Consider the following 19,039-nt stretch of genomic DNA (forward strand, 5'->3'; position numbering starts at 1 on the left):
CCTCCAGCAGTAGAAAATTGCAAATAAAAAGTTTAATTTCAGAAACTGAGTTCACCATTTATAAATACACTAAAACATAGTCAATGCAAATCCAGATTAATAACAGGTACAGTTTTTTTTTTAACAAAACAACTTTTCTAAAAGGTCATAGGCAAATGAGTAACTTGTTTCATCCAGAGTATTTAATTGGTTTGAAATAAGAAAACGAACCCTTCTCTAGATGTGGAAGCAAAACTTCTGAAGAGAGATCATTGTTAAAAGACTCTGACGACGGACGCCGCGTTGTGTCCTCGGGCTTCACACCCGGCGGCGATGGCTGGTCCTCCCTATCATATATATAAAAAAGCTAAACGCCTAAGGCTAGTCTTACACTGCGGTACAGCGGTCTCCTCCCTGTTGATGAGCCATCTCTTGTAAAAAGAATTTTATACATAATTTGATCAAATTGGGGTCAGTGCACAAATTTCAAAGGATAGCTTCCTGGTGTGGAGACAGCAGGTCCGAGGCGGGGCATCCTCGCAGGCCTGCTGTGAATGGCCCCTCGCACGGGCTCGTGACCCAGGTCGGGGCCTCCGCGTGAGCCGACCACGTAAAACCTGAATGGGGAGCACAGACCAGGAACGTGCTCTTTAACCAGATCGCTACATAACCGACGTTCCAGGGCATGTCTTAGTTTCCTCTTCCGATGCCACACCTCTGTTGCGGTCAACAGTTATGTTCCAGAATATTCTCTGTACTCCTTGACATAGAGCCTGCAGTTAGAAACTGCTCAGCCAGGATGGCTTGAACTCCACCTCCTATTTACAGAATTCACTTAACAGCCATAAAGGCTGTTCTGTTGAATTAAAGCAATCTTTAACTAAAATACAGTACCTGATTCGTGGTTTTTACATAATTGAATAAAAAGCCTAGAGAATAAAATTGTTTACATCTCCTCTGCCCTTCTAGTAAGACAAATTACTAACCCCCAACTTTTAAAAAAACTTTACAGTTATGAATGAAACCCTAATCATCGTATTTCATCATCGGCAAGACAGGCTGTTCCTAGCGGGCCCGTGGGGAGCCCGCGGTGACACCCGGCCTGCAGGACGGGGAGTAAGGCACTCGTAGACATTACAGTGACGCTGGACGGGGAGGCTCGTGCCCGCCTCGGGGTGCTGGCTGCGACACCCCGCACGGCCCCGCCCGGAGCGCGCCGCCACCCCGGGACGGACGGCTGGTGCCAGGTGAGCGACAAGCTGTGGCCTGGTGGTTCCGCTGTGAGTGTCAATACTGAAAGTATATCAAGGGAAGATTCACTTTCAAGAAGATCAGTTTTTCAAAATGTTCCATCGTGAGCCTGGACTGGCCGAAGCCACCGTTCTCCGTGGGTGTGCTGAACAGCCTTTCAGAGGGTACGATACTGGGGGGGCAGCCCAGGAACCTGACAGCCAGGGTGGACAGGCCCGGCCAGGCCGACTTCTTCAGGTTCCAGTAGGTGAGGGGGTCACAGCTGTGTTCGAGCACCTCCTCCTCCAGATACGCAAGCACCATGTCCTCGGGCACCTTCGTCTTTTCCCTGGGGCCCTTCTTCGTCATCTTGGCCATGAGTGACCACAGGTTCTCCTCCCCCACCGCGTCTTTCGAGGGGGAGCCTGGGTCACACCCGTTGGAAACAGGTGTGTCCTCTGAGGTAGAATTGAGCACTTCCAGTTCCCTGATTAGATCCTGCTTGTACTGCTCCGCCTCCTCTTCCGAGAAGAGGGAGGCCTTGTAGCGAGGGTCCAGCAACGTGGCAAAGATGTACCTCGGGTCGTGGAGGGTGGCAGCCAGCCGGCTCACCATGGCTTCCTTCAAGGACTTCAGCATGGTGTCGATGCCCATCGTCTCCTCAAAGAGCATCTCGATTTTCCTGTTGAGGATGTGGATCATGGGGATAACCTGGCTGAGCGTGGACACGTGGGTGCTCATCTCCCGACTCGCGGCATCAAAGGGCTTCAGCGCGTGGCACACGGACTGCATGACCTCCCACTGGTCACAGCTGATCAGCTCTCTGAAGTTGCACTCGATGGACATCTCGTTAATCGCCCGTTTCTGTTCTATGAGTCGCTCAAGCATGTGAAATGACGTGTTCCACTTGGATGGGACGTCTTGAATGAGGTGGTGCTGGGGCAGCTCGTACTCCTTCTGCAGCTCGGCCAGCTTCTCTTTCGCTTTCGGTGACCGGTGGACCCGCTCGCATATTTTCCGTGCGATGCTGAGGAGGTTCTGGACCATCCGTTGGCTCTTGATGGCCTCGCTGACGACCAGGTTGACAGTGTGGCTGAAGCACTGCACGCTGGCGCGCTCCCCCTCGCTCAGCGTCTTCCCGATGCTCGGGTTGTCGGTGACTGTGATCCCAATCTGAAGGCCAGTGGACGTCACCCAGGCCTCCCACCAGCACTCCAGCTGCTTTCGGATGCTGTTGCCACTGTAGTCACAGTCCACCTGAGACACGTCCAGCAGGGCTGAGCAGTGGTGGTCCTCACAGTACGGCCGGGCCGACGACGCGAAGGTGACCCAGTGGGCGGTGAGCGTCAGGTACTCGCGGGTCTGGTTACTCATCCATATTCCAGACGTGAAATGGATCACACCGCTCTCCGCTTCCTTAAGGTGTGACAGGACGATCTGTTTCACATTATCGTACATGCCTGGGATGGCTGTCCTGGAGAAGTAAGAAGGTGAGGGCAAAGAGTACTGAGGTTTCAAGTATTCGAGCAGCCGGTTAAAGCCAACATTGTCTACAAAAGAATATGGCTGGAGGTCAAGTGCAATCATTTCAGCTATGAGACTTGTGATTTTTTTGGCAACTGGATGAGAATCATAGAACTTCTCGTTGGTGTCGTCGAAGGAGGAAGCTCCTGACAGCTGTGTGCTCAGGGGCCCACGGAGGCTGGGCGAGGAGGCCCGCGCCGCCCTGGGCACGTCAGGCTTGAGCACACTGCCGTGGAAGCGCTGCAGATGGCGCAGCAGGCAGCTGGTGCCCAGGTTGGTGGGCTTCTTCCCCCGGCTGATGGTGCGGCCGCAGTGCAAGCACACCACCTTGGTGGGGTCCGCGGAGCAGATGGAGAAGTGATTCCACAGCTTGGAGGTCTTCTTGCTGTTAACGGGAAATAGAACCTGATTGTTTTTCGTAACCATAGATGGCAAGTCAGTCAACTTGGAGGAGGAACTTTCTGCAGAAGCCAAGGTGGCGTACGGAGAATTTGCCAACCCAGCACCCAGAGAGCCCTTCTGGTTGCTCACGACGTCTGGGTGGCGTCGGTAGAGGTGCCGCATCAAACAGCTGGTGCCCACGTCGCCCCTCTTGCCCCGGCTGATGATGCAAGCGCAGTGTCTGCACACCGCCTTGAGGCTGTCCATGGGCGCCAGCGAAAAATGCTGCCAAACCTCCGACTTCAGCCTCTTCATGACCTTCTTATTCTGCTGGAACACGGCACCGCATTCCAGCAGGCTGGGGCTCATCCCGCCAGCCTGCGGCTTCTCGGGGGAGGACGCCAGCGAGGCCTCGCCCACGTCGTCAGAGGACAGCGCCGACGCGTCTTCCATCAGCGTGTCCCCGGCGTGCAGGTGCACCTGCAGGTCCTCCGTCAGCCGGTCAGGGGAGGAGGACGCAGAAGGGGACTCCTGGACCAGCTTTCCCGGAGAGGACGACACGGAGCTCGGGTCCCCGTCGGGCGGCGGCAGGGCGGGCAGCAGGGTGGGGGGCGCCGCGTAAGGCGGCGGGAGTCCCGAGCCCCCGTTCTCCTGCAGCACGATGGAGCGGTGTGCCCGCCACATGTGCCTAATCAGGCAGCTGGTACCCAGGTCCTTGCCGTTCTTGCCCCTGCTGAACTCGTTCATGCAGTGGATGCACACGGCCTTGGAGTTGTCCAGGGGCGACAGGTAGAAGTGCTTCCACACAGCCGACCGCCTCCTGGAGCCCGAAGTGCTCTTGGGAGGCGGGGGATTCCTCTCCGCCCCGTTCTCCGCGCTGTCCTCGCAGGGGAGGGGGGGCATGGGGGGCGGGCCCCCCGGGGCCTCCTCCCTACCGTACTTGTCAGAGGCGGGCGCGTCAGAGGGGGTTTCTTCCAAGGAGACCGCAGACGTGGACTCCTCCATCATGTCATCGGGGGACGGGGCCTTTAATGCCAGTTTCGGGGCGAGGCTGACGGGCGAGAGCACGGCGCCCAGGTCCCCGGGGTCGGTGGGCTGCGGCGGCAGCCGCAGAGGAGGGGGTGACAGGGAGGGCAGGCCCGGCACACTGCCGTTCTCCTGGACGAGCACCGTGGGATGAGCCCTCCGCACGTGTCTCATGAGGCAGCTGGTGCTCAGGTCCTTCTCGTTCTTCCCTCGGCTGAACTCCTTCATGCAGTAGGTGCAGATGGCCTTGGTGCTGTCCCGTGGGGAGATGAAGAAATGCTTCCAGGCCGGAGACTTCTTCCTGGAGCTCACAGCCCGGCCCGAGAGGAGGCTCTGCGTCACGGCCTCCATGGCTACGTCGTACAGCGTGCTGCTGTACTGGGAGAACAGGGAGCCGTACTCCTCCTCCTGGTCGGCAGCGGGGCATTTCCCGGGCGGCCCCCTGGCCTCCGCCCGGCCCCCGCCGCCCTCGGCCCGGTTCCCGTCCGGCTCCGCTTTAAACTCCACTCCTTCCAAACTGTGATTAGGGATTTGAACATCATCTTCCTCTTCTATTTTAAAATTTATTTTATCAGAAACAAATTCACCATCCCTTCTGGGACGCGTCTCCTGGTTGTTCTCCATGACTGACCATAACTACTCTGGCTGCTTCCTCCTGTTCTCTTAGGTGGGTGAAAACCTGATCCAAAGCCTCATCTGTGCCCCCAAATGTACGTTATCTTCAGCTCTTAAAAAATAATTCCATCTTTCGAGATGCGTGTGAATGTGGCTGATGATAAATCTGACTGAAGAGGGCATGTGGCTGGAGGGCAGGCCACTTCACCTCAGGGCGCAGAGCGCCACCTGCCCGCAGCCTCGCCACGACCTGCTTCTTGGCGCAGACACCAACTGACGCGGCGGAGACCCGCGTCTTGTCCTGGGAACTGGGCCGCTGTCGCCTGGACAGCACAATGACCCTTCGGCATCATCTGTAAAAGAAGACGGGATCAAGGTTAGCGCTGACCTAAGTCGCACATTTCCAACTGACCCGTCACGGCGACACCGGCCTCAGTACGCCCAGGAAAGTTCCATCACCCAAAGGTAAAATCCAGAGCACTGGCTCCTTGACATCTCACAATCTGCTTATACGAGGAAAATGCCCTAGGACTACAAAATAAGCGAAAAATAAAGACAGGAGTTGAAGTGTCAAGGACCTACTGGTCAAGGACCGGGGAACAAGAACACCTTGACCACGGCCGGTGGCTGAGGGGTCCCGCGGGGCCCAGAGCCCCCGAGAGCCGCTCTCCTGTCACTTTGCTCTCAGAGTTAATGTACCAAGTGGGGACCAAACCCCACCGGCCTGGGACACAACCGACTCACAGACTACACGCTGAACACCTAAGAGGGAGCCCGTGTCTGGCCGGGTCCCACCTGTCCACTCCACAGGCACCGCCGCATGACACGGGCACTGGGACGGGACAGTGGCCCCGGGAACCGCCGCACCACAGTGAACGCTCGCAGCCAGTGTGCAACGGCGCCGGGGCAGGCATGTGAGCAGGACAGGCTGGGACAGGGCGGGCTGGCACACGGGCCGGGGACAGGGTGCACACGGAGGGATATGCGGGCAGCGGCGCACGGACAGGCCTGAGACGACAGCAACCGGGGCCTCCCCGCGCCCGGCAGCAGAGATGGCAGAAGGAACATGCTGACATATGAAAATAGATTCTAGAAACCTACTATAGATGTATGTTGTTTCTTCCTACAGGACCAGGGGTTTAGTGTAAACACAGCCGGGAGAGAAACAATTAACACGACCCATAAATCAGCAGCAGAATGCCGGTGGGGCCCGAAGGCGCCCCCCCCTTCCCGAGCCGCCGGCTCAGCCAGCACCCCATAAACACCAGCAAGGAGGAGGACTCAAACGGAGAAGCAAAGGGTGGGCAGGGAGGGGCGCGTGTCACACAGCGGCCCCAGGGCTGTGTCGGGGCACCAGGTGCCACCAGCATGCGGCCCTCCGGGCAGCCCAGCGCTCTCACCCGTGGGGTCTTTCGGCGGCTGCCCCGCTGCCTGGGGCCGGGCACAAGCAGGCCCTGCGGGGTCAAGCCGCCAAGGGGACGATGCGCTCACTGCCTGGCCCGCGCCTGCCCCCGCCCGCCTCCGCCCCCGCTGGCCTGGATGAGGCTGAAGCACACCGGGCACCCGCCTCAAGCACCCGAGGCCGGGCCGGCACGGGCAACTGCGCCTCGGCCGTAGTGCGGGGAGGACACTGCATCCAGCGGCACAGCGGCTGCAGGGCAGCCCAAGCCCCGGGGGTCTCCGCGCCTCGCCCGCCGGGGCCAGCTGGCTGCCCTCCGTGTCCCTGAGCCCCCGCACGGCCGCCGGGGCCGTGAGGATGGCCTGCACCTGGGGCACTGGGTGGCACGATGGAGCGGTGAGGGCTGCCGTCCACACCCTGCCCAGCGGGCCCCATGGCCCTCGGCCCCTGCCCAGGACCGCCTCGGCCCTGGACTCGCCCGCTCGGCCGCACGGTTCTCTCACCATGTTCACATGGACATGCCCGCCAGGAGGCCAAGCACCGCCAACCAGGGCTGGCCCCAGGCAGCACCCAGGTGGCCACCCCAGCCAGGCGAGCCGTGGCCGAGGGCCAGGAGGCAAGGCTGCGGGGCCGGCCCAGGGCCCTTGCAAACCAGCACACAACCAACGCGAATGCTGAAATGCCAGGCTCACCTGGCGCCCGCTGCACAAAGCAGAAAGTGCAGCCACCCTAAAACAGTGTGCGCACCTCACAAGCAGCTAGCTCCTGCCAGAAGCAAATTCACGTTTTTCAGAAAACATCCCAAATAATGAATTGCACAAAGTTCAGGCAAATACTCAGAATGAAAAATTAGCTTACAAATATGATCTCAGTAAGCACAAAGGAAGCAGGCCACCAGGAGCGAGAGCCAGCAGCAGCACCAGGTTTACAACAACGAAGACTTCCTGGTGTCACCACAGAGCACAGAGTGATTATATGGACCTGTGTTTGTAAAACAATATGTGTAATTACATAATTCCTAAGAACAATTACATGTATATATAAATTTTATACATATATATATATATATATTTTTTTTTTTAGTACAGAAGCCAAACAAAAATGAGCAAAACATAAGACACTATAAAAACAAGAAGTCAGGGATCCCTGGGTGGCGCAGCGATTTAGCGCCTGCCTTTGGCCCAGGGCGCGATCCTGGAGACCCGGGATCGAGTCCCACGTTGGGCTCCCGGTGCATGGAGCCTGCTTCTCCCTCTGCCTGTGTCTCTGCCCCCCCCCCCCCCCGCGGTGTGACTATTATAAATAAATTAAAATTAAAAAAAAAAAAGAAACAAGAAGGCAGTTTTGGAAAAGACTTTTTAAAAATTACAATTTTAAGTTTACATAAATCAAAACCACAATGAGACACTCACAGGATGGCGACACTCAAAAAGACAGATAATAACAAGTGCTGACAAGGATCTGGAAATACGGTACCCTCACCCACTGCCACTGGGATGAAGATGGGGTGCCCCCCTGGAAAACCACTCTGGCAGCTACTCAAATGTATAAAAAGTCACCACAGCAATCCAGCTGCTGTGTAAATACCGAGGACAGATGAAAATGTCGTCACTCAAGAACCTGTGCGTGAGTGGCATCAGACAGACAAAGAGTGGAAACAGCCCAAATGTAATCCACAAGCAGAAAAAGTGTGTGGCAGCGCTACCTCCGCAAGACCGTGCTGGCCGTGACAGAGGAACCACGACGAGCTTGCTGGACCGAGCTCAAAGAAAGAAGCCGGACACTAAAGGTCGCACACTGACTGAGCGACAGAATTCACATGCAATGTTCGCAGAGAGGGGTGTCCAGAGGCAGGGAGGTGAGCAGAGGCCAGGGGCTGGGCTAGTAATGGGCGGGGAGCTTCCTTTGGAAGGAATTAAAGATTCTGGAATCAAGCTACCCGGGTGGCTCAGCGGTTTAGCTCAGGTCGTGATCCCAGGGTCCTGGGATCAAGTCCTACAGGAGGTCCCGCATCGGGCTCCCCGCAGGGAGCCTGCTTCTCCCTCTGCTGTGTCTCTGCCTCTCTCTGTCTCTCCCAGGAATACAAAAATAAAATCTTAAAAAAAAATCTGAGGACAGTTGGAGAAATGTGAACACTTTAGTGCATATTTGAATCCCACTAAGAAAGTATTTATTTGGAGCATGAAATGGTACGGTGTTTGGACTTTCCTACAAAATAATCTGGTTTGGTGCTGGGGCAGACAGAAGGCATACATGAACCATGCACGTGCGGATGCTCACGAACAGGCACAGGGCAGCCGTTGCTGGATGCGCGCCACGGTTCTACTTGTGGGTATGCTCAAAATCTCCACAATGAAAAAGATTTTAAAATTACAGCCAATACACTCATGAAAATAAAAGAAAGTTCCTTTTAAAACATTGACAAATCAGATTCAGTAGTACCAACGGGGCTACTCCAAGGCTGCAAAGTTCATTTAACATTTGAAAATAGGTTAATATAATTCACCACAGTCAGAGAATGAAAAACCGCACCATCATTTCAACAATGCCGGAAAAACATGATACAATTCAACACATTCATGATAAAAATTCTCAGCAAATGATAAACAAAAGAAAACTTCATTAACCCTATAAAGGACATGTGAGCCTGGAGTCCCTGTTTGCTTCTGCTCAGTGACAGAGACTGAACACCGTCCTGAGGTCGGACGAGGGTGTCCGTCCCCGTCGCTCCAGTCAGGGCCACGCTGGCAGCAGGAGCGGAGCAGGGGGCTCCAACAGAAAACAGGAGACGGACTATCTAATGGAATATTTATCAGGGCTCAGAGGGCCGGGAATGGCCTGCATTCCCAAGAAGAAACAGCAAGGAGAATCCTCAGAAGGGCACAGACTCAGCAGGAGGCTGAGAATAAAGATCTCTCAGGAGCCACCCCAGCGCAGCCTCAGCACAAGCCCCAAGAGGGGCAAACTGCAACTAATTTAATCATGTCCTAAAACAAGTCTCAACAGAACTTACAGGAATGTAACAATACCCTGCACACAATAAAGTAAAATTCAAAATGGCTAGCATCAAATAAAAATCACCAGACACACAAAAAAGCAGGAAAACATGACCCCCTAACTAGGAGAAAATCACTGATGGGCACAGACCCAGCTAGGACGCAGATGGTCAAATCCGGAGACAGGAATATTAACACAGGCATTACGAACACAAAGATATGGTACAATGTGCGGAGGTAAATGATAACATGCAGATATAATACATGGAAATAAAACAAGAGGAAACACAGAAAGGAAAAAAAAACTGGAAAATTTAAACCATGAGAATCAAACGACACTACTGGGTGAAAAGACAAGGTGTAGAATGAGAGAAAATATTTGCAAATCATATATCTGATAGAGGGTTAATATCCAGGAAAGACAACTGCTACAACCAAGCCAACTACCCAACTCACAAATGGCCAAAAAGCACAAGGAAAGAGGCTTGATGTCATTAATCGTTACAAGAAGTGCAAACCAAAGTACTAAGATCACTTCATGCCCACCAGGATGGCTGGTATTAAACAGCAATAGTAAGAAAGGGAAAAAGTGTTAAGATGTACAAAAACTGGAGGTGTGTTCCTTAAAGCCTGACACCACTGAGCATCTTCCACGCATATCTACCATTCGCAGCTCTTCGTGAAATATTTGTCTGTGCTCTCGCTAGGCTGGGCAGTTCTTTTTTTTTTTTTTTTAATTTTTATTTATTTATGATAGTCACAGAGAGAGAGAGAGAGAGAGGCGCAGAGACACAGGCAGAGGGAGAAGCAGGCTCCATGCACCGGGAGCCTGATGTGGGATTCGATCCCGGGTCTCCAGGATCATGCCCTGGGCCAAAGGCAGGCGCCAAACCGCTGCGCCACCCAGGGATCCCTATCCCTGGGCAGTTCTTGATACGAGTTCTGAGAGCTCCCCACGAATCTGCAAACAAGCCCTTTATCATGTATGTGATTTGCAAATATTTCCCCCCAGTCTCAGGCTTGTCTTCTCTTCGCAGTGTGTTTTGAAAAGCAAAAGCCTTTAATTTTAATAAAATCCAATTTACCAATTTGTTTTTTAATGGATTGTGCTTTTGGGATTATACTAAGAAATCTTTGCATAACCCTAGTCACAGAGATTTCCTCCTGTGTTTTCTCTTCTAGAAGTTTTACCACTTTGTGTTTTATATTTAGATCTTTGAAATATTTAAATTTATTGGCTTGTATATGAATATCTAATTGTTCTAACACCATTTGTTAAAAAGACTTCCTTTTCAACAAAGGATAAATGCCTTTGTAATTTTGTTGAAAATCAGTTGTATGTAGACATACATATATGGCTTATGTGCACACCAAGGTTTGAAGTGTTGATAGCAGCTGTTTACCTACATAAATAAGATTAAATGTGTATGTATATTTATTCATCAGACTGTATACTTTAAATGTGTGATTTACTGAATGTAAATAAATCCCAATCTGGATAATGTGAGAAACACGCGTGTGTGTTTTTGCCCCCGGGTCCCGGCACGGAGCTCCTGAGACCCCGGGGACCTCCTGGGAGCCTGGAGTGTCTGCTGCTGATGAGGCGACTTGGGTGGGCTCCCGGGTGGGGAATGGTCACCAGACATGCCGAGCTGCGATCCCAGGCTGGGGGTTCAGGGAACACCTGATCACGCCTGTGTGATCAAACCGCCATGAAAATCCCACACGTGTGGGGAATGGGGTTCAGGGGACCCGTAGGTTGGGGAGCATGTCCGCGTGCTGGGAGGGTGATGCACCCCAACTCCACGAGGACAGAGACGCCTGTGCTGGGGCCCGCCCTGCATGTCTCCACCCGCTGCTCACCTGTATCCTTCACCACAGCCGTCACTGAGGATCAATGAGGAGGGGAGTGGGCGCTCCCCCGAGGTCTCTGAGCCGCTCCGGGGAGCAGTGGGACTCCAGAAAGGCTCGTGGGGGTCCCATGGAGCCGTGCTGGACAGAGGCTGTGGGTAACCCGGGGACCTGCCCCCCGTGGGACTCAGCCCTTCCCTGCGGGACGTGACACAAGCTCTGGGCAGATGGTGTGAGAGGTGAGTGCAGCTGGAGGACCCCCCCCGCGGGGTTGGAGACCTGGTCTCGGTGGGGAAAAGCACCCACACATTCGTGACCAGAAGTGTCTGTGACTGGAGAGTGAGTTAAGGAGAAATGGGAGTTTCCCTAGACACACAGAAAAACTTTTTTTAAAAAGGCAGGGATTGTCAGATTGGATAAAAAATCAAGACTAACTCTATCACTCACAGGAAACAAACTTTATTTTTTTAAAGATCTGATTTATTTCAGAGAGAGACAGAGAGCAGGAGAGAGCAAAAGCAGGGGGAGCGGCAGGGGCAGGGGGAGAAGCAGACTCCGGCTGAGCCCAGAGCCCAACACGGGGCTCGATCCAGGACCGAGATCACGACCTGAGCTGAAGGCAGAGGCTTAACCATCACTTAACTGAGCCACCCAGGCTCCCCAAGAAATAAATTTTAAGCATAAAGACACAAACAGGTTAGAAGCCAAAGGACAGAAAAGGTGCACGTGCTGATACCAATCACAAGAAAGCTGCAGTGGCCGCATTAACCTCAGATGGAGATTGAGGATGACGTACCAGGGACAACAGGGACTCTGTGAGAAGGGACAATGGCCAAGTCACCAGACGCGCACACGACGAGGGAGACGAGGGAGTCACAATTAGAGATGTCAACACATCTAATTCAACAGTCAACTGAACAGGCAGAGAGAGTGTCACCAAAGGCAATAGAAGCTTTAAAAATGCCACTGTCGCCTGACCTAATTGACAGTTATTGAACTGTTCAGCCAACAAAAATAGAACCCATGTTATTTACAGATGCACACAAAACGTTCCTCAAGATCCACTGTTCTCAGGACAGTAAAGCAAACTTCAACGAATGTGAAAGAACTGAAATCAAAGGTCTCTGACAAGAAATCAACAATAGAATATCTGGGAAAATCTGGAATGTTTTCAAATAAATAACCCTTCCACATTAAGCCAAGGGTCAAAGGCAAAAGTCAGGAAGAACAGGAAAGGAAATTTCATGCCAAAGTAAACCGAGAGAAGACAACAGTGAGAAAAGATGTGAAGTCACTGAAATGAAACACTGCTTCTTTGGAAAGGTCAGGAAGATGGAAGACAAATCACCAACACCAGGACCCAAGACGGCTGCCAGGCTGGACCTCACAGGAAAGAAGGGTAAAATACGGAAATACACAAATAACTTTATGACAATAAATTCAGCAACTTAGATGAAATGGACAAATTCCTGGAAAGACACATGTTATAGAAACTCAATAAAGAGGTAAGCCAAGTATGTATTTAAAAAATTGAACCTGGAAAAAAAAAATTGAACCTGGGCAGCCCGGGTGGCGCAGCGGTTTAACGCCGCCTTCGGCCCAGGGCGTGATCCTAGAGACCCAGGATCGAGTCCTGCATTGGGCTCCCTGCATGGGGCCTGCCTTCTCCCTCTGCCTGGGTCTCTGCCTCTCTCTCTCTCTCTCTGTCTCTCATGAATAAATAAAATCTTTAAAAAAGATCTTCCCTTAAAAAAAAAAATTGAACCTGTAGTTTAAAAACCTTCCCAAAAGGTTCTTGTGGGAACAAGACGGCCCGACAACACAATTCCCAGCACGAATGAAAGCCTGCGGACCACAGGCTTGAGAATCCATACAAAACCCAAGATTTTTGTTTAAGATGTGCTGAAAACAAGAGATAAAACAAATAAAAATTACAAGGGACAGAGGAACGTGTTTAAACAACACCAGAATGATGAGATCAGCAAAATCTGGATTATGGGAAATTCTTCAAGACAAACAACCCAGTTTCCTTAACAAACAATTTATACTTGAATCCTGACCTTAACTAACAAAGTATATATGAACATTTTTTAAACAATGTGGGAAATCTGGATACTGAATACTGCATATGAAAGATTATTGTTGTTTTTTTTTTTTCTTAAAGATTTTACTTATCTATTTGACACACAGAGAGAGGGGGAGAGGGAAAAACAGGCTCCCCGCTGCCCAGGGAGCCCAGTATAGGGTCAACCCAGGACTGCAGGATCATGATCGGAAGCAAAGGCAGACACTTCACCGACTGAGCCGCCCTGGTGTCCCCATAAGAAAAAAAAAAAAGATTAGACAGACTGCTGACTTTTTATGAGAAGCGATGTGAACCAAGAGAAAAAGAATGATACTTCAAAGTTCTGGAGAAAGGGCCAAACTAGAATTTAATACTCAGTGAAAATAATCCTACAGAAAAAAAAAGTTTTTTTCAAAGAGCTTATTTATTCACGAGAGACTGAGAGAGGCAGAGACCCAGGCAGAGGGAGAAGCAGGCTCCCTGTGGGGACCCCGACTAGGGACTCGATCCCAGGACCCCGAGGTCACGCCCTGGGCCGAAGACAGACGCGCCACCGCGGAGCTGCCCTGCGTCCCTCCCACAGAAATTGATATAAATTAAGCAGACCATCAGACAGATCGAAGACAGCATGTGTCAGCCAGCGGCCTGCCCTGGAGGGAATGCGCCAGGGGGTCCATCAGGCAGGGGAGCACAAGCCACGGGGCTCATGAGCAGGCAGGAGGCAAGTACAACGGAGAGTGAAGGTGGGGTGTGGAGTGGCACCTGATGCGCCCTTCGCGCGTGCCCCGGGCTCGCCCAGCGGAATTCGTTCAAACCATCAATACGCACGCACAGCTACACGCACATGCGCCGTGACAGAAAAGCACGCTCACCCCGGCACCTCCCGTCTCAACCCCACGTCCCAGGGTCATGGCCGCTCCCTTTGTCCATATCTGGAACTTGTCTCTGCAACAGTGAGAACTCGGGTTCCCCCTAGCCTTGAAAGAGGTACTTATTCGCTAAGTCCTACGATACCCAGAAGGTAGTTTCTGAGTGCTAAGCATCCGTTACCTGGAGGAGCGAGCTTCCGCTGTGGAGATGTGGAGACAGCGGTTTGCATGGGCTTGTCTCGGGCCGCAGGCAGGCAGCCCTGCAGGCGTCCTGAGCAGGTGTCCTGGAGCCAGTCCTGGGGCAGGCGTCCCGGAGCCAGTCCTGGGGCAGGCGTCCCAGGGCCAGTCCTGGGCAGGTGTCCTGGGCAGCCTCCTTGGAGGGTGGCTCTTGCTTGCATTTCAAACACAACTGGGTCCACTTGTTCCCGGTGGGAAGGGCACAGAACTAGAAGAGCAAGGGCCCCCTCAGGAGGGTAGCAAGGCCAAGGCAAGACCAGCGAGGGGTTTCCTTTAGTCCCAAATAAAAGCACAGAGAACAAGCCAAGCATGCGTCAGGGCCCGTGTGGGGTCAGGTGGGTGTGGGGGTGGCCGCCGTGGGCGTGTGATACCCCGAGCAACCGGGATTGGTTGGAAACCGAGAGGGCCAGTGGCAGGGGGGCGAAGCAGCGGAGGGAAGGGCCGGGAGGGCCCGGGGCAAGGGGCAAGGGGCCAGTCACAACTGCGCGAGGGGCATTGGCTCAGGAAAGGCCGTGCCTCCGGGCCTGCCACCTTCCTGGCCACACGAAGTCCCTGCCACTGCACCGCCGCCTCCTGACCTTCGTCCCAGGCCCAGAAAAGCCGCATTCACAGGCCACAGCCATGACGAGACGGGCCCGAGAGCCTGCGGGGAGGAGAGCCCGCTCCCCGGGAGCTCCAGGAACAAGCAGTTCCGCCTTCTGCGGCACAGCGCCGGCAGCTACGACCCGGCAGGCCAGGAAGAGCCCGGGAGGGGTCGGAGGGACACCCGGGAACCAAGACGCCCACGGGGGCTCTGAGCTGCTCTGGCAAACTCCCAGGGAGCCAGGAGGACGCGCCCATGCGGAAGGGCGCACAGCCCAGGGAGCACCTGCACCCCCCCGCCCCACCCCGCCCCCACTGCCCCTGCACTGCTGCGAGCACAGGCCGGAGGACAGGGCTAGGGGCTCAAGGTCGGAGGCACACCCGCACACGCAGCCCCTGGCCAGACGGCACACCCAGCAGTTTGGGCTTCCTGCATGGAGCCTGCTTCTCCCTCCTCCTGTGTCTCTGTCTCTCTGTATCTCTCTCTCTCTCTACGTCTATCATAAATAAATCTTTAAAAAAAAAGAAAGAAAGAAAGCCACAGGAGAAACAGACTACAACAAAACAAGATTCCAGCAATAACACCAAACACAAAGGGGAGGATGATCTGATGTCCAGTTTTCAACAAAACCAAGTATGACAAAAGCAGGAAAGCATGGCCCATACACAGGGGAAAAAAAACAGTCCACAGGAGCTGTCCCTGAGCGGGCCCAGATGTTGGACTTACTAGACAAAGACTTTAAATCAGGCATTAGAAATGTGTTGGCTTGGGATCCCTGGGTGGCGCAGCGGTTTGGCGCCTGCCTTTGGCCCAGGGCGCGATCCTGGAGACCAGAGATCGAATCCCACATCGGGCTCCTGGTGCATGGAGCCTGCTTCTCCCTCTGCCTGTGTCTCTGCCTCTCCCTCTCTCTCTGTGACTATCATAAATAAATAAAAATTAAAATAAAAAAAAAGAAATGTGTTGGCTAAATTAAAGGAAATGGTGTATAAAGACAACATATAAAACAAAGAATATCGTGTCTCACCAAATAAATAGCAATACAGACAGAAAAATTGCAGAAGAGAACCAAGCAGAAATCATGATGCTGAAATGCAGAAGTTACAAGGGGGACACTCAGGAGAGGGCTTCAGAAGCAGGCAGAAGGACCAGCAAACCTGAAGGCAGCTCAGCCACAACAGGCGGATGGGAGGCCAGCAGGGTTGCAGAAGACGGGCCAGTGCCGTCCACCGCCCTGCACCAACAACCACCCCACCCATGCCTCCCTCACCTGCACACAAAACACCACACGCTAGGCCAGGAAACAAGCATTACTACATTTTAAAAGGGCTGAAACTATACAAGTATGTCCTTTCTCCATAGGGCAGTTAGATTATAAAACAGTAACAGAAGGAAATTTGAGAGATCAATAAATATTTGGAAATAAAAGCACATTTCTTTTTTTCTTTTTTTTTAAGATTTGTTTATTTATTCAGAGAGAGAGAGAGAGAGAGAGAGAAGCAGAGGACATAGGCAGAGGGAGAAGCAGGCTCCACGCAGGGAGCCCAACGTGGGACTTGATCCAGGGTCTCCAGGATCATACCCCGGGCTGCAGGAGGTGCTAAACCGCTGTGCCACTGGGGCTGCCCTAAAAGCATATTTCTAAATGATCCATGTGTCAGAAATAAGAGAAATTAGAAAGTAATTTCATTTCATCCAAATGAAAGTAACATAACACATCAAAATTTATAAGATGATGAAGTGCTCAGGGAAAAATGTATAGTTTTGAAATGCCTATATTAGAAAAGAAAAGCCTCAAATCAATAATGTAAAGCATTTCTTCAAAGCATTCCATCCAAAACCATAGAATACACATTCTTTTCAAGTGCACGTGGATGGCCACAAAAAAACCCTAAAATCATACTGAAGTGTTGATTCACTATGTTGTACACCTGAAACTAATAGTGCACTGTGTATATTAACTTACTGGAATTTATCTTTTTAAAATGTTTTTATTATTTTATTTATTTATTTGAGAGAAGAGTGCACACAAGTAGGGGTAGCAGCAGAGGGAGAGGAAGAAGCAGACTCCCCCGAACAGGGAGCCTGATGTGGGACTCAATGCCAGGACCCCTGGGATTATGACCTGAGCCAAGACATTCAAACACTGAGACAGCCAGGTGCCCCGACTAACTGGAATTTATTTATATTTGTTTTTAAAAAGATTTTATTTATTTATTCATGAGAAACACAGAGAGAGAGGCAGAGCCACAGGCAGAGGGAGAAGCAGGCTCCCTGGAGGGAGCCCGGTAGGTATCAATCCTGGGACCTCAGGGTCAAGCCCTGGGCCGAAGGCAGACGCTCTACCACTGAGCCACCCAGGTGTCCCACTAATTGGAATTTAAATAAAAACTTTTTATTTTTTATTTATTTATTTTTTTTTAAATAATTCTCTTTTTTTTTTTTTTTTTTTTATTTATTTATGATAGTCACAGAGAGAGAGAGAGAGGCAGAGACACAGGCAGAGGGAGAAGCAGGCTCCATGCACCAGGAGCCCGATGTGGGATTCGATCCCGGGTCTCCAGGATCGCGCCCTGGGCCAAAGGCAGGCGCCAAACCACTGCGCCACCCAGGGATCCCTAAATAAAAACTTTTTAAAATCTGAAATCATATTTTATATGTTAAAAAAACAAACAAACATTAACCGTAAAAACAAAAACAAAAAACAGAACAAAACAAAAACCCTGGAGAAAAAAAGGCAGGAAAAGAGGCAATAATAAAGATTAGAATGGATATTAGTGACATGAGAAACAGAAAGGTGATACAGAACATCAACAAAACCAAAAACTGGTTCTTTTATAACATTGTGAAAACTGACAAATCTTTAGCTAGATTAACCAAGAATACAAGACAAAGTTTGAGAAAATGTGGGAATGTTAGCACTGATTCCTCACAAATTGAGTGAAATATAAAAAATACTATGAACAACTACATACCAGCAAGCTCAACAACTCATGGACAATGGGAAAGTGACTTGAGAAGAAAGAAAACCAGAATGGACCCTATAAATAAGTACAAAGATCCAATTAGTGATTTCAAATCTTTCCACAGGAAAATCGTAGGCCCCAATGGCTTCACTGGTGAACTGTTTCAAACATTTACAGGAGAAATACTATGGCTTCTCCACACACTCTTTGAAAACAGAAAAGGCTATGACGCTGTCCAGCTCAGCTCAAGAGGCCACATCACCTGGACCCAAAGCCCGACAGCAGCAGCAAGGACGAGCTACTGGTCACCACATACACAAAGGAGGCCCCACAGTTTTCACAGGACAAGGAAGCATCATGAAGCTAGAAGTTGCTAGGTTGTATCTCCTTACATGTCAAAAAACCCACTAACATCAAATAAATATAAAAGCGACAGAATAACGGCCCGTCAGAAGGCCACGTCCTAACTCTGACATCTGGGAGTATGCTGGGTTACACGGCCAGGAGGAATTATTAATCAGGCTGCATGTGGAATTAGGGAAGATTACCCCGGCTTATTTGGGGGGCCCCAATGTGATCACAGGGTCTTTACAGTGCAGGAGGCAGAAGAGAGACAGGGGGTGATGCCATCAGGAGAAGGGCCATGTTGGGGCGCCTGGTGGCTCAGTCGGTTAAGCGTCTGCCTTTGGCTCAGGGTCCTGGGATCCAGTCCCAGGTTGGGTCGGGCTCCCTGCTCAGCGGGGAGTCTGCTCCTCCCTCTCCCTCTGCCCCTCCCCACTCATGCACATGCATGTGCTCTCTCTCATATAAATAAAACCTTAAAAAAAAGAACCCACACAATGTGGTGCTGCTGACTTTGAAGACTGAGGAAGGAGCCCACTGGCAGAGGACATCTTTCTGATGTCCTCCAGAAAGAAAGAGAGCCTGGAAACACCCCAGCGTGACCCATCTCAGATTTGACCTCCAAAGGTATGTTGTCTTCAGCCACTCAGTTTATTAAAACAGCACCAGAAAATGAATACAATAAGCAGCAGAAATAATTAAGGTCAAATCTCACAAAAAGATAAGAGAAAAAATAATGAAGAGCAGAAAGCATCTCCACAGATTATGAAACATCAGAAATCATAACCTCAAATTAAACCATATGAAAACTGCAACTTCCTTCAAAAGAGGCTAAAAATATTTAAAAATAATACAAAAGGACAACCTAAGTGAGGCTAGAAGAACACTGAAATGATGTTATGGGTCCTAGGAAAACATGAGAAATAAAAGTAAAATAGTTTTTCGAGAATAAACATGAAGCTAGAAGCACCATGGG

The 19,039-nt window shown here is 51.4% G+C and overlaps 1 protein-coding gene across 5 annotated transcripts in view; it reads right to left on the reverse strand.

Moving 5' to 3' along the window:
• Positions 1-12: 12 nt before the first annotated feature.
• The window catches only part of ZBED4 (zinc finger BED-type containing 4), a 29,990-nt gene continuing 10,963 nt past the window's right edge, over positions 13-19,039 (reverse strand). For 2 of the 5 annotated variants that reach the window (XM_077914052.1, XM_077914051.1), the window contains 2 exons: positions 14,117-14,380; positions 13-5,108 (listed from right to left, as the gene is read on the reverse strand). In XM_077914052.1, coding sequence (XP_077770178.1) covers positions 1,267-4,764 — 3,498 coding nt within the window. In that variant the 5' untranslated portion in view covers positions 4,765-5,108; positions 14,117-14,380 and the 3' untranslated portion in view covers positions 13-1,266. Of the gene's footprint in view, positions 5,109-7,012; positions 7,032-14,116; positions 14,381-19,039 lie in introns of those variants that run through there. The other 3 variants (XM_077914050.1, XM_077914054.1, XM_077914053.1) reach the window with 2 other exon arrangements.

Source organism: Canis aureus, chromosome 11 (assembly GCF_053574225.1).
Source record: "Canis aureus isolate CA01 chromosome 11, VMU_Caureus_v.1.0, whole genome shotgun sequence".
Taxonomy (NCBI): domain Eukaryota; kingdom Metazoa; phylum Chordata; class Mammalia; order Carnivora; family Canidae; genus Canis; species Canis aureus.